General features: G+C 27.3%; 1 protein-coding gene across 2 annotated transcripts in view; it reads left to right on the forward strand.

Moving 5' to 3' along the window:
* The window catches only part of LOC132923220 (uncharacterized), a 42,661-nt gene that overhangs the window by 21,585 nt on the left and 3,900 nt on the right, over positions 1–17,176 (forward strand). Inside the window, exons 5-19 of one of the 2 annotated variants that reach the window (XR_009661131.1) lie at positions 8,444–8,577; positions 9,062–9,283; positions 9,742–10,566; positions 11,130–11,174; positions 11,248–11,439; positions 11,681–11,798; positions 11,859–11,968; positions 12,050–12,253; positions 13,274–13,563; positions 13,983–14,171; positions 14,664–14,811; positions 14,889–15,099; positions 15,630–15,820; positions 16,002–16,168; positions 16,402–16,622. Coding sequence is in view for 1 of the 2 variants with exons in the window: in XM_060987077.1 (XP_060843060.1) it covers positions 8,444–8,577; positions 9,062–9,283; positions 9,742–10,566; positions 11,130–11,174; positions 11,248–11,439; positions 11,681–11,798; positions 11,859–11,968; positions 12,050–12,253; positions 13,274–13,563; positions 13,983–14,171; positions 14,664–14,811; positions 14,889–15,099; positions 15,630–15,820; positions 16,002–16,168 (3,046 nt within the window). In the remaining variant the exon portion in view is untranslated. The remainder of the gene's footprint in view (positions 1–8,443; positions 8,578–9,061; positions 9,284–9,741; positions 10,567–11,129; positions 11,175–11,247; positions 11,440–11,680; positions 11,799–11,858; positions 11,969–12,049; positions 12,254–13,273; positions 13,564–13,982; positions 14,172–14,663; positions 14,812–14,888; positions 15,100–15,629; positions 15,821–16,001; positions 16,169–16,401; positions 16,623–17,176) is intronic. The other variant, XM_060987077.1, reaches the window with a different exon arrangement.

Consider the following 17,176-nt stretch of genomic DNA (forward strand, 5'->3'; position numbering starts at 1 on the left):
TTATTACGCGTATAATGAAAGTTATTTTAATATTATAGCTACCATGTGTATATATGATTTAAATCCAGTAGCGCAACTATTTACAGGAAGAAGGTTACTATATATGTATAAAACTATTATGGACACATAGTCGAAGGACGGCTATATGATTTAGTGATGCTTATTATTATTAATATAAGGTGATAAAGAAAGTGTTTACTATGGGAATCTCGAACATTGCATCATGTAACTGATAAATTTATTATAAAATAATATTTAAATTAAATAAATGTAAACATGCAGTATATTTTTATAATTTGTTTTAATTTTCTATTTAAAAAAAATAAATCTTAAGTTAAAAACTGGCTGAGTAATTTATATTTAATGTTGTCAATAAGTTGAATTATTTTTGGACATGCAAAATAAAAAAATTATAATTAATTGCTACTTTATCATTATAAAATACATATTCTAAATAGTGTTTAAAATATTCATAATTACACATGTAAAAGTAGTTGTTGCATAGCTCGTTTAGAAAGTAGACGTTTCACGCCAACGTCTATCTTTGTAGCAGTATAGGTTGGGCCTGATACTAAAACTTAACAATGATAACGCCGAAAAACCATTTTAATATAGTGAGAATTCAATATCCATATCCTGCGGCAACTTTTTCTTATATTATATTGGGTGATTCTTTTACAACATTATCATATTATTATTTACGACACTCGTATTATGATAACTTATTTGTATATATTTATATATAATATAAATATATATACATAAATCAATGGAGTTTTTAAATAGTTTACTGGTTCAAAGTTACAAGTTATAACTTATAATAATATATCATGACGATTTAATTTACGATATACCCACTATGATTCCATTGTAATTACGAAACGAATATCAAGGCATATTGCGTACTATAATATAATCAATAATATTGTATACTACGTCGAATATGTGAATTTTCTTTATTGATGTTTCAGATAGGTATACGATTGAGCAGATATAGATTACATAATATAATATGAATATGTATATGATATTTACTTTTCAACAATAATATTATATAAATAAATTTTATTATAAATTTGATATGAAATAGTAAATAGTTTTCCTACATAAATTATATTTCCGTTATTTTTTTAGACGACTAACCATTAGAATAGATGAATACATGTCTTTTACTTTTACTTTCCGTCATCATCATCATATTTTTCTTTTTTTATTGACATCAAATTGTTTGTTTGTATGGTCCATTACATGACTTGATTGATAGTGATGTAAACACCTAACCATACAATTACTAGCTTGGAATATTGCTATTTTTATTATTAGGTGCTATATGCAGTAGCGTATTTAGGTGGGTCCTTCGTGTCTGGATAACCCTCGACTTAAAAAAAGAATAACCCAATATATTAGTATTCTACTCATGCCTATCAAAATATTTATATCCAGTCTGTAAAAGTGAAATTAATTTTTTTAGATCAGACGACACATTTCAAGGTACATTTCTAAGCTAAGTTTATAGTTCGTTTGGAATATCCAGGAATTATTCGAATTTCACTGAGTCGTTAAGGGATATTTTGGATACCACCTAAAAAATCACCCAAAATACGCCACTGGCTATAGGTGCTAAGTAGATTCCTATTCTTTGTACACCTTTAATTACAATTTACCACTTATTATAACTAAATATAATGTTTGAATTATAAGAATCACAACCACAGAATTACATTTCAGTATTCAATTACCTTAAACTTATTATAAAATCATTTCGTATTACAAATTAAATTTCATTATCGTAAATTCGTAATATGAAAATGTAAAAAACAAATGAATTATTTTGTTTTAAATATAAAAATTTGTTAATAAAATGGCATTTATAAATATTTATTAATTATATAAAATGTACACATTATTATATTAAAATAAATTGCTGTTATAATTATTTTTGAAGTGTAATATAATATAATAAACAGTTATAATGTAAGTATTGAGTGTATAACAAACAAGTGATTTGAATTATATTGGTTTTATCGAAAATCTAAATTCCGCATTAATTTATTGTGCTTCTTTGTATACTTTAATAAATATATTTAACACCAGTGGTTATGTATAATTAAATATAATAACTAATAACTGCAGTCTAAACAAACTTAGATCAGAATTCTGTGAGGTAAAAAGGTATTTTCGATATGAATACAGTTTTTAAATACAATTATGTATTGATATATTAGTTATATATGTATTATATGTATTATAAGTACCTATTTCATTTTATTGTAAATAATAATATTTCAATATTACATGCATAATAAATAACTATTGTAGTGAATGTATTTTGATTTGATTTCTATGTTATGTAGTAATTACCTATCATAATATTTTACGTTTATTGTATTTTTGATATTTAGTTATGATAACACTTATAGACGATTGGTTAGACTTATATCATACACAAAACACAAAGAGAAACAAATTCGTTATTTTTCTTACCGAGTCACTGTAGTTTTATTTTAATCTCGTTGTAGATACATATTTACGCCTCGGCTATTGAAAAAAAAAACAAAATACACGTAGGTACGCGTTACATTATCATGTCAACCAATTTTATTATTGATTGACATAAGAATGAAACTTGGCTGAGCGAACTGAGAGGCAGAGGGACACGCGGGGCGAATATTTTTTTTTATATACACATATATAATAAAATGTGCTTTCTTTGATTATACCTACTCTCCTATCATAATAATATGTCGAGTTTAACGTTTATGAATTCAATTTTTGGTGGGATAACTACGTACAAGCAGAGAAGGAGAGCTAAACTCCTGCTTATGAACAGTGCTCCTCGGTGGCGGTCAATAATATAAGCGTGTACTTTAACGACGGCCGTTCCCACTGTTCACGATTTCGGACCGAGTTAAAGATGTCAAGGCAAAATCTACGCAATGATAATATTAAATAATAACCTTAACGCGACTTGGTCGTAATGCATGACTATGGGAATATATAAAACGAACACACTAGCTACTTTCGCGTTTCAAAACGACTGTTATAAAATTAACCCGTGCGATGATAGGAGTATATGTCCAGGAAGTATACAGAAAACTTCCTATAAGCTATAATATCTCATCAATGAATATGATGTATAAGTATTTATATTTTCGAAAAATTCTATTTTATTAAAAGTTGCTTTTTAACGTCAATCGCAATGTTCAATTTTATCATTTTAAGAAAAATATTTTAATACGATAATACGATTTTTTAAGCTCAGCTTAATATCACGAAATCGAATTATAATTTCTAAAACCAAATAAACCACATTCTATTGGATAGACGAGTAGTAGTTGTCGTATTTTTTTTTTTATTAATTACATAATTGTCTATTTATTTCATTACCACATTAGAGAGTGGACTCACGCCACAATAGTTATTTTCATGTGTCGTCATGAACAAAAAATAATAAACAGTTTTTTTTTTTTTTTAATCAAGTATACTTAAGTTACAATAATAAAAATATGAAACCTATTATTTCTATACTGTCTATACAATAAAGATTTTGTAGTATGAACCAATTTATTTGATTGTTTGTTTTATAATATTTTATAATAGTGTAAAATTAAAAAAATGTATTTTAATACAATTATAAAATGTTAACTATTATTATATTTTATTCGTATCACGGCATTTTATTCCAATAAGTCTCTGAAGCAATGTTAATTCTACTATGTAACGGCCGTTATAGGAAGTGAATTGCGTTTAGAAATAATTATGCCAAATAAATTATTATAGTCGTTGACGTTTCTGTGGTGAAATAATTCGTGGTATCCCAGAAAGAAACTATGTTGAAATATGTTTTAATAGAAATTATTAAAATTGTAGTAAATATACCTATTCATATAATAAATTCCATTAACGGTTTTTAAACACAAAAATAATAATTATGTTATTGTTTCTTTCGTGTTAAATGTACCTATCGCAGTATTTTTGTACATAAAAATTTATAACGTGGATATATACATTTATTTAAACTATAAATAGCATTTAGCAAAATAAAATAATATGCATACACCTACTTGAAAATTTAAATGGTAACAAAAAAAAAAATACCTATTATTTTAGAATTATTTTTTCATGGTCATTGATCATTATTCGTTGATATATACATATCTTTATACTATAGTATACTTTAGTATTTATAAACTATATATAATGCAATATGTATGTTTTAATTAGTTTGACGTTTAAGTTATTAATAAAAATCCATAAATACTCGTCTTTTAAAAGGCATAATGAAATCATTAGTCGTGGTGGGTACTTACCTTGTTATCCTTGCAGATTGTGTGACAATAAGAAAATCTATGTATAGTTAAATAAACTTCTATGATTTAAATACGGATAACAATATGATCAAGTTTGATATAATAAGTGTACAATAGGCCTTCGTATATAATAATCTCGTGTATACAAATTGTTAGTGATGAACAAAACTCGTCACATAGCCTAGAAAATAATGTATTTTTATTACTCCTTTATATTACAATATAATACAATACAATTATATGATAATATAGACTTGTGAAAAAAATACTGATCTTTGATGGAAAAATTTAAAATTTTCATTTCTGTTTATTACTTGATATATTTTGATTTTTATCAACATATACCTAATTAAATATTTACTTAAAATAACATAATAATAATATCAAATTTATTAAGGATGATTGCTATATTATTTTTTTTTATTGCCATTTGTACGAAAATCAAAAAACAGAAAATCAATTTTAATCAATTTGATTAAATAAATACTTGATGCCTCCATTACAATAATCTCGGCTATACTACATGATGAATTTTCATGGTAAATTGTATGGCATGACAAATGTAATTTATAATTCATCGCCATTTTCTACAATTCCATTTAAACGATTTCTTTTGTTTTAATTAATTTACACTCAGAAATATTTATCTGAATAAAGAAATCAATAAATAAAATAAACGATTTTCAGTTGGTTAGTATCTAGTCTTAACAGCTAGGTATTAAATTATTAAAAGACAAAAAAATTAATTATAATTTCTATTTAATTAAACTAAAATGGTAACCAAAAACAAGGTTAGGATCATGTAACCAAGCCCAAATGAAGTCCTCTAAGGGATGATACTTAATTGTGAGTCCCATAAATAAAAATAAAATACAATAATGCTCACTGTCAACTAAGAAATAATATTAGGAACATCGCCATTGATTAACTTTATATATTAATTATTGTTATATAAAATTAATCAATGCAATTATCAATTACCATTATTAAATTAAAATAATAGGTATACTAAGATTAAACATGTTTTTAAATAGTATAATTTAATATTATGAACACTTAATAGTTAATTATTACGTAAAATATTACTTATGGGTATAATAATTAATAACCCAGAACTGAGAATTAAAAAAAAATTAGTATATTTTTATATAATACTATATCTATATTACTATTCAAAAAAAAAAAAAAATTAATTAATAAAAAGTTAAAATTTGTATAAATATGAATATTAACAACATAAAAATGGGTATAAAAAGGTACATTTGTTTCTACTAAATAAACAATTCAAGTAATAGAAAAATATTCTGTAATTTTAAAATTACTTGAAATTTATTTATTTATTGATATTATTAATACCTTTTTCAATTTAATAGTAACGCCGCCGAGAACAGAGAGTATTTTATATTAATAAATAAAAACAATATAAAAAATAACGTGAATTTTGGAAGCTTTAATTATGCAAAATTGTTTGTATTTCGACCTTTTTTTTCTTTGTGCTCCACTAAGGTGCTTTTTTATTTCAAACATTAGAATTGATACCTAAATAGTTTTTATTTATTAATAAAATATTTATATTCAAATATTAAAACTTATATGCTCATTTATATATATTATATATATTTGGTTTAATTAATGTTGATAAAATGCTTAAAATAATATAATTATTATGTAAACGATGAAAATATTGACATAATAATAATTATTCTTCCGAAGAAAAAAAATAAGCAATACAATCTAAATATTCTAAAAACAGACAAAAGTCAAAAACACAATCAGGTAACGACATGATAGTGTCTATATCTGTAGATAGTACTACTATATTATACTATTTCCAGAAAATAATAATATAATATATGGTTTGCCGTATTATTAATATTTTTCTTTAGTTTATTTTAAAATGTAATAGTTTTCAATATAAAAAGTACAAAATAAATATTAAGTGTATAATATATCTCACTTATTAATCCGCTTCTGCGTGATATAAATACCTATATAAATATCTAGACCAATTCTTAATTTTTATTTCTAATCATAAAAATATTATGAACAAATATTAATGATAAATATTTAAGCATCACTATGTGTTTTTATGGAATGATAAGGACAAAACACACTAATAGACAATTACGGCAATGAGTCATGTTTTTAGCAAACATTTTCCTTTGTATTTCTGTAAAAAATATGTTACATACCTAACTTGACAGTTTGCATAATTGTATATTTTAATTTTGTTTTCAACGTAATATAAGTTATCTAAAATTTACTACTTGTAAAATACTCAAATGTAGAAATTTCTATTCTTAAACAATGTTTGTTTTAACAATATCCGTTTCGTTACAAGTAGTGAATATTTTGAAAATTAATTACAATCTTATTATTATAGGTATAGGTAGGTAACTGATATGATAGTATATACGTATCATACCTTATGTAGGTATATATTTCACTTATTTGAAATTAAAATATGAATTTCTGATACTTTCTCATACTTAATTATACATTTTAAATCTAGATATAAACCATAATAGTAAATGAAACATATTTTCAAACCATAGGTATAATAATATTGTATGTGCAATTACCCGTCTATCCAGTATAGCAACAGTTCTACAGATCTACTTTTATTTTATGAATTGATTAATCTATTATTATTAAATTATCAATACTTATATATTGGTAATCATATAACGTTTAATATTATATCAATTATATGGCAAGACATAAGATTTGATGAACGAAAGCAAACCAATGTCCATGTTAGAAAAAAGTATTTTCTGATCATATTATTTCCGTATCTAAATATCTAATAAATAATAATTTAATATAATAATTATGGTCTTCAATATTAATGAGGGTTAACGTTTTCATATTCCACACCCCTCCACATCCTTAGAAGGTTCAAATAATTTATAGGACATTCTCTCTCTTTATAAGACATTCGCGAATTAGCGACTGTGATGTTTGCTAATTTTTGCTAATTCTTTAACCGTGCCGATCTTATACCATTGGGGTTAATATTTTATTCGTGATGGTACATAGATACTAGATAGGTACATAAAAATTATCTTACGTTTTCGAAAAAATATTTAAGTTATTAGTATATTATATTAACTAATTAATTATAAACTTCCGATTCACTGATTCACTGTAAAATAGTATTCCTTATAGTAGAATTACGTAACACGCATCTTATGATATAATATAAAAATTTAAATAAAGTAGTAATAATTTTATTTTTATTTAAAAATTAATAATTATTTAAATTATTTATATACTAATGCTTATAATAACTACCTGCTTATCTACTTATTTTGTTTTTCTAAACTTGGTTAAAGTTATTTGTTTTTCATACTATTTTATTGTTTTCTATTCTTATTTTGTACTTGTAATTTTATATAGTGTATACATATATTTACTATAAACTAATCTAGAAATTATTGGTTCGCTGTATAGTTATCACAGTTTTCATTAAATTATTTGTGGTTAATATATTGTAAAAACTTATTTTTTTAAAGTTGTAATATACACATAAGTCAATCAATTCTATCATATTTTTTTTATCAAACAGAGGTTTGTTTAATTTCAATGACTTAGTTTCTATATAAATCGTTAACTCGAATCAGATAAGTACATCGTATATAATAAATTATAGCAGTAGGTACCTACTACCTATACACTTTCAAATTGGATTTTTAATTTCTCGCATTCAGAATAATATTATATATTTTATATGTACCTTTAAATAATTATTACCTATATATAATGGGTTCATATAATATAACTTCTTACAATATATTTTACATAACTTTTGAAATCTAAATTAAAAGAACCGTAATTTTAATAATGAATTAATTAATATTTTTTATTTATTATGTAAATCGATAGTATTGTACCTAAATAATGTTATTGTAGATGTTATTATTTTACTCGACTAGAGAAAGTCTATGGACTATGACTGTAAAATCGTTACATCACATTTTGTTTTTTTAAGTACTCGATAATTATTTTGCAATAATACACCAACAACAATAATCTATTGTATTACTTTCAGTATAAATAATAATAATAATTTAATATTATCACGTTGTGAAGACGATCCTCGTTAATTTTTGTTGTTGGTTAATTTTTTCCAGAGCTCAGTCGTACGCTGTTCAGTTGCCGGGAGATTTCGTTTGTGAAGATTGTACCATTAGGTTACTCAGAGAAGCATTAGAATGGGGCAATAGCTACAGGTTTTGGTCATGCGCTGATGTCGATATAAAAAATAGTAATTATTGTTCACTTATATTTGTCATATAATGACTATTATTACCCGTAATTTAAGGGTATACCTTATACACATAATGCCGTAATAATCAACGAATCTCGCATCTGTTTGATCAAATATTTATCACGAATCATAAAGTACCTACTTGCATATTTTCTTTAAATTTCAACTTATCGAGATTCTACAATATAAATTAAATTTAGTCTATATTAGGTTAGAGGTACCAGTTCGCCATTACATTACTACTGTTACACTACACTTCTAATACCCACGATTTAAATTACATTAAAAAAAATACTTAAATACGTATTTAAATTTTTAATGAAAATATAGAAAATACTATGATCTTTTTGTATTTTGTAAATAATAGCTAATACCTATTTTTTTCACGAATTCAAACAATTTTTAAATGGAAATATTTGTATAATTAGTGATAAACTATTTTCTGGAATTGGCGTGTTATTTAAATTGCTTTTGTTTTTAGAAAAAAATTACCGAGAAGACTGCAGTGGCAAAGGCCGTTACTTATTATCGAAGTGCCGATGTGACAAATTGTATTACGGTCCTAGATGTCAATACAAAGATGAATGCGTTGAAGATGGCGATTGTGGCGATCAAGGCAGGTGTATAGATGTCCACGCAACGTCTGCTCCTAGGAAACAATGTTATTGTGAGCCTGGATGGTTTGGACCAGCGTGCACTAAACGTAAGAAAAATGTTTAAAAATTACAAATGAACTATAATATAAATTTACTTTATTTTCTAAATGGTACATGGTTTCTATGTGTCATGTATATAATAAGAGAGTGTTAATAATTTCACAGTTATTATAAGGTTTTAAATAACGCAAATGTTATGATTTTGAATTTTGACACTGACGTGAAAGATATAACTGATATAAGACATTACTCAACCTTCAAAATATATCATTATATTTATATAATGTGTGTAAATTAAGTCCATTGTATGTACTCTAACTCTGAAAGGTAGGATGAAATATAGTTACTTAAAATCTATCAATTATGTTATAGCATTAATATAATATAATATGTAATTTAGTAGGAAAATACAAAATATATTAAGTAATCAATTATGCGCTACAGTATCAGAAATAAAAATGTAAAAAATTTAAAATGATCTATAATATTTATTACTATTTTTCAGGGTCATCTTTGAAATCTAATGAAATTGATTTAAGCAATCACAGATTCAGAGAACTTTCAAATGATTTCCATTTATATTGGAAAATATTCAAAGAAGAAGGCGAAATAGAAGTTGTATTAAGAGCAAACAGTACCAGTTACTTAGGGCTAGGTTGGCGACCGAAAGATTTGACTGCTGAGTGTAAGAATTTCCCAGCACTAGCAGACTTGCCGGGTGCAAAAGCCGTAGCAGCAATACCCAAACCCGAACCTGAACCAGAACCAAAAAGCGAGCCAGAACCAAAAAGCGAGCCCGAACCCAAAAGTGAACCTGAACCCAAAAGTGAACATGAACCGAAAAGTGAACCAGAGCCAAAGAGTGTACCTGAACCAAAGAGTGAACCGGAACCGAAGAGTGAACCGGAACCGAAGAGTGAACCGGAACCGAAGAGTGAACCGGAACCGAAGAGTGAACCGGAACCGAAGAGTGAGCCAGAACCAAAAAGCGAACCGGAACCTAAAACTGAACCTGAACCTAAAACTGAACCAGAGCCAAAAAGCGAACCAGAGCCAAAGAGTGAACCAGAACCAAAAAGTGAACCAGAACCAAAATCAACACCAGGACCGAAATCAAGTAGCAAACCTGAACCAGAACCGGAGCCCGAAACAACCGCAGAACCTTCACCAGAACCTACTACTTTATCAACAACAACCATTGCTAGTTCCACTCGGCCTAAACCATCATTTTTCCGAACCAGAGGTCGTCTTCAAAAACCAAAGCCTACCGATGAACCGGAAGCTGCAGCATCAACTGCTACTGCACCTTTAAGATCTAATGGAAGACCAGGTAACTTAATTGTTTTTAAAATTATATTAAAACAGAATTTCCAATCATTAATATTACAATCGACCTTTTATAATAATGGTATGTTTTTAGATAAAGTAACTACAACTTTTTTCTGATAAATTTGGAATTACAATACTGAGATTATGTCTCTACTTCCTAGCATACGACGCATAATATAATTAGTTACCGTACCAACTTCGTTGATAATTTTTTATTATTATTAATAATATTAATAATTTATTATTATACGATTACATTTTACTGATTAATTTTGAACACCAGAAAGCCTATCTTGGACGTAAACCGTAAACACCCATAAAAACATGTATGGTTTATTTTTTTACGTGTAACAGAGAAAATATTAATTAGCATGCAAAATGAAAAAGAATTTTTGTTATTAGCCTCGTATTATAACAATAATACTAGCTATTTTGATTATAGATTGAATATTATTTTATTTTTATAATATTATTGGTTATTTTATTTCATACCAAGAATTAACAATATTATTAATACATTTCAATTAAAAATTATATAAACTATATTGTTATATTTTCTTATAGTATTTGCTCAATTACGAAATACTAGATCGGCTTCAACACCAAATGGTAAGTTGTCTATAAAATCTTGGAATATTAATATATTTTTACAAAATATTATAATAAATAACAAATCGATTAGAACCTCAACCAGAATCAGAACCAGAACCAAGGCTGAAAGTTCAGGAAGGCCATAATCATCACGATCACTCTTCACATGAACATGACCACAACCACGATCACTCTTCACATGAACACGATCACAACCACGATCATCACCATCATACTCACGACCATAATCATGAACATCAACATGAAGCTCCAGCAAAAAAAGGTAAATATTTATTTAACAAAATTTAGTTAACGATTATTTTTTAATAGCACCACATGTTGTAATGACATATTGTAAATATGTCAACGTAGGTACTTATTTATATTGTTTTATGAATTATGAATTCACTTTATGAAATTAAATTGTAATTATTAATTTAAAGTATATGTACCAACTATGTTAAATAATAACAACAATTTTAACTGTTGTATTATAATATTAATTATGATTGATAATATTTTAGAACTAAAACTCAATACATACACACCGAAAGATTTCAACGGGATGGATTGTACAGATTTAGTGATCGGGAGTGCTCGAGGATCATCCAGCAGAGTATGGGACTATTACACAAGAGACAGGTTAATTGAATTATTTCTAAATTTTTCCTGCAGCCAAAATATTATTAAATTTTTTATTAGATCAACGCCACGTGTGGACAGCTATTGGGGCGGAAAGAATGATTTAATCGCTGCTGTTGGGTTCGAAAAAGATGGAGTCACAACTATTGCTTTTAGAAAGAAACTTAAAGGTAAATTAAAATGTTTATAAATTTGTAAATATGCATCAATCTACTGCATATACGATTTAATAAATTATTGTATTTTTATAGCCACCGAACCTACCGATCACTCTATCGTAGATGAAGTTATGCACGTGATTTGGGCTAAGGGTCAAGAACAGAAAAACTATCAGCATTCACCAAAATCTGGGCTAGAGAAAGATGTTGCTTTTGTAAAAGATTTTTACAAGCAAGATGAACTTAAATATCATGGCCATGGATCCCAGCGTGGAGTGATTTCTATTAACTTTTTCGGTAATTATTACATGATTTTGTTTATAGAGTTATTAAAAAATAGTTAACACAACATTATTGATGCAATCGTTACTAAACAAATTTAAAATTGGAACTTTAGAGTAACCTAATTAAATATTAGTGACCTCGAAAATTGCTCATCAACTTATGGTCTATTTATCCAAAGATAATTTCGTGTTAAAATGAACCATTATGAAAGATTTCTAGACGCAGATTGAATCTTGTTCAAACTATATTAGTACTAAAATATCGTATAAATTAATTTTGCCAACGAATATTTTAAGCAATAAAAAGCTTCTATGTATTATCAGCATACAATCAATTATTACCAAAATAAAAATTAAATTACAAAAATAAAAATACTGAATGAATATATTGTAAAAAAAAAAAAAATTCACATATAAATTATATTATAATTATATTATGCTAAAGTAAATATTATTTATTTATAATATTACACATTATTTTATTCATTATTTTCGCTATCATAATTATTTTATTAATTTACAAAAGTTCTATTCTGGCATTACTGATCTGTTAACTATATATATGCTCTTGAGTCTTGAACGCTCATAGATATAATATAATTATAATTCTATTTTCTCTTTTATTAGGACATTCGAGTTCAGTGTAGTTCACAACTTGTGAATCATCGTATTGTATAAATATATAATATGAATATAATATTTTATCTAAAATTTGTTTACTGATGCGATCGCCGCCTATTTTTCACGGCTTTCGGTAAATACAAGTGACACAGTGTACAAATTTACTAGAACATTATATTTTATGCGCAGTCACCGACGTCGCCCATAATGTCTAGTATTAAATACTCATTTTAAACTCAAACACCGTATTAATCGAGTATACTTTTGTATATTGTGTATAAACCTAAATTATTTTTATTTGATTTTAAAACGATAATGTTCGAAAAATAAAAAAAAACTTTTCTTTCATGTTTCACACCGTTTGTCTTTGTAGTATGTAATAATATGACTTTCACGCACTTTATTATCGCAGATGAACCCGGAAAACAGACGTCATCGATCGACGATCAAGAGTCGGAAAAAACTTCCGACGATTCATTAACTAGTCGTAACAAACCGTCAGTCCAGCAAGTTTCTACGCCGGCGCCCAGTAACTGTTACGGTCAATGGGCGACCCCAAAAGGCTGTAATGTGACTGCTGGCCAATGCGAGTACCACGTGGTATGGACTTATTCGTCGAAAACTGATTACATGCGATTTACGATTACCACCACCCACACAAGTACTTGGACCGGTATCGGATTTTCGGACGACCACAAAATGGTAAGATTAATATAATATATACATAGATAATATATGTAACAACAATATTGCAAATATCGACGAAAATTTTGAATTTAGAAGTTTATTCAAGCAACTAGTCGATATAATAAGAAATATAACTAGACGCTAGATAAATTATGCTTTCAAAACCATCAACTATTTTATAATTCCATAAGTAAAGATTAAAAAATTGCTTTTATATTGTACCTATTTGTTAAGTGTTAAGACCTTATATATTAAATGTTGTACAAAAAACACGAAACAATAGACAAATGCTAATTGCAAAGAGAAACTTTGCCCATTTGGCGAAAAGAATTTAAAATTTAAATATTTTTAATAATTGGTTTTGAAAATATACGCTGAATTTTCGAAAAATCGTTTGAATTTTCGTTTGTAACTCTGTTTTTATGACTGGTTAGAGTCAAACAGATGCCATAATTGGATGGGTGGATAAAGCAGGAAGGCCATTCCTTATGGACACGTGGATTAACGGGTATACGGCTCCACTGTTGGATGCTTCACAAGACTTAAGCAATATAACCGGTAACACCGCCGAGGGATTGACAACGTTGAGTTTTATGAGGAAACGATCGACCGGTGATACCAAGGTAATTATTATTATTGATTTAAAAGTTAATAAGGTTAAATATACTGAGAAGTTAGGTCTGTAAATTTAATGCACTAATAAATATACACTTTTGTACTAAAAATTTGCAAAATAATCTTAAAAAATCTTAAAAACTCCCAAATTTAAAATAAATGTTTAATTTAATTTTTAGAATACTAGTATGATAATCTTTTATTTAAACATTATAAAATATATTATGAATAAATAATATAATTTTGTCAATCTCACTGATATCTATAAACTATTAAAATATTAAAAAAAAAAAAACAATAAAATTTAATTTAGGTACTCATATAATATATTATAATGAATTTTGATTGAACTATTAATTATTCCTTCTACAAAATAGCAAAATACATATTATTATAGAATAAATGTATTAAATACAGAGCTCTATAGTGTTTATACAACATATTCTCATTAACATAAAATGTAAACGTATCGTAGCTTTACCGTTGCTTTGAAATAATAGGATATGATGTTTGCGGATGACAAGTGTTTGTATTTAACGTTCATCGTCAAAGGAGGTGGTTACAACCCGGTGAATAAAAAAATCAAAAAACACGAAGCCTTACCAATGTTTTCCAACGACAGAGTGTGCATAAGATCCTGTGGTGCCGGTAAGGATTCTAAATATTGCAACGTTTACACAGTTTATTTTTTTTTTAACTTGGGCGTGATTTTTACTTGTTTACAGAAGAAGATTGGGAATTAGCCACCACTACAACCGCGCCGAAAGCGGCATACAACGTTGCCATTAAGTTGGTGAAATTGGGTGAAAATTTTGTTGTGCCCCCGGCTGGAAGTCCCGATTTTGATGCCCTAGCAAACACGGTCACCAGTGGTTTCAAGAAGACCTTAACTAAATTACCCGAGTTCTACAAGATTAGTGTAGATGAGTTTTCTCAGTACGTACCTATAATATATGTTTAATGTTTATACTAATATTTTGATCATATTTCAATTATACCGCGAGCGTTTTTTAAGCAGTGGCAGCATGATGCCCAATTTTTGGGCCAAGTACTCAAGTATCCCATCTATAAATTGGGTGTACTTATTGTACTTCTACCATTTTATGAGCACTCAATTATTTTTATTTATATATTTATGTAATACTAATAAAATATTACGCCCATCTCATTTTTTTCTTATAAATAAATATCTTACCATTTCCAAAATATAAATTGTGCTTAGACCTAGAGATGTTTTGCGACGAAGCTTCAAATGTGTTATTTTAATAAAAATTGGTGGGTGGGTCATACGAACATACTGCTGTCCCATTCATAAAAATATTTCGCTCTGCCACTATCTTCAAGCGCTACGTATAGTATAATTTTTTTCATCTACTGTATTCGAATTCACTAATTACACAGCTACTCTGCTTTGCGTTATATCTTATTTAATTTAGTGATTACAATGTTGTTTATTTTTACTACAGAGATAACGACAATGTCGTTGCCAAAATGAGTGTCGAGTTAGACGAGAGTGGTGGTGGTTCGCGTGGCCGTGCATTGGGCACTGACGAGGGTGCCGAACAATTGGAGCGCGTTTTAAGGAGTACCGTAAACAGCGGTCACGTTGGCGCTCTATCATTGGATCCTAAATACTTTGTTTTTGAAGCAGCACCACGTAAGTGATATAATATGTGTATATTTCATTAGTTAAATAATTGATTTGATTGAAACAAAATCATTACAAAACGAAGTTTGAAAATCTTATATAACGAGAAATCAGTTATACTTACTTCTGCTCTTTCTGCTCGCTATGTTGTACATTCGACTATAATATTATTTTATGTTATGATTTACAGTGTCCAGTACTATTCCATTAGAGGAAAACGTCAATGACAGTATATTATTGTCCACGACAAAATTATGGATCGTTATAGGATGCATTTCCGCTTTGGTATTTATCGCCATCGTTCAAGCTGGATGCACCATCTACAAGACAGCTCGAAGACCCAGACCAAACCACAAGGTAATTGTTACTGTCGTTGATACACATTTGTATTCACAACAATATATTATTATCATACATTTTAGATCATCATCATTTTTAAATATACTATGTAGTACATCCATATTAACGGCTTTCGTAGAGCTTTTATTTTATTGTTAGCTTCCTCGTATAATAATAACTTGATTAGGCTTAATATTTTTTTATTCGTCTATATTTGGCGAGCTTGCAGTAATCTTGTAACTATTGTATAGCTGGTTTATTCGGTCCCGACTGGAGCTCAGGCCGGGTATCGGCCGCCTGTCGACCCTTACATGTACACCACCGGTCATTGGGCGCCTATTCGAGCGGAACACGTGACACATCGTTACTAAACAAAATCAAAATTTATAAAATATATCGCAAAATCAAAAAAAAAAAAAAAAAATCATCAATAAAAACATACATAACACATATAGTATAAGTATATTACCCGGTGAGTCTGATCAATACTTCTTCTTTGTCTCTGTCTCTGTTTTCTTTTTGCGTGATATCCTTATTATATATTATAACTTATAAATCTCGAAGACTGCATATTTTTATCGGTTTTTCACAATATTACGCTTTCGCAAACAAAGTAGGATTCAATTATTTTATATTTTTTACCTATATATGCAAAGATTCTATGTACAAATAAAATTATTTAAACGATTTCGATTTTGAACGTTATTATTGACTCAAAGATATATATTCTGAAGAATGGAAAAATTGATATAATCAATGATACGTTTATTAAGATTAGTAATTATTGACTATCGACTATTTGATAATAATATAGGTTTTAAGTAATACAGGAACTAACCAATTTATTTTTTTGATTAATTTTTATTTTTTAATATTAACTTTGTTGGATAATTAAACGTGAATATTTTAATGATTTTAATTAATTTTAAACAACACGATTATATAATAATAAGAGGTTACATAAAACTTTTTTCATTTTCACGTATTATGTAATATTAAATCTGGTCATGTGCCAATTTAAGTATC

This window comes from Rhopalosiphum padi, chromosome 2 (assembly GCF_020882245.1).
Source record: "Rhopalosiphum padi isolate XX-2018 chromosome 2, ASM2088224v1, whole genome shotgun sequence".
Classification (NCBI taxonomy): domain Eukaryota; kingdom Metazoa; phylum Arthropoda; class Insecta; order Hemiptera; family Aphididae; genus Rhopalosiphum; species Rhopalosiphum padi.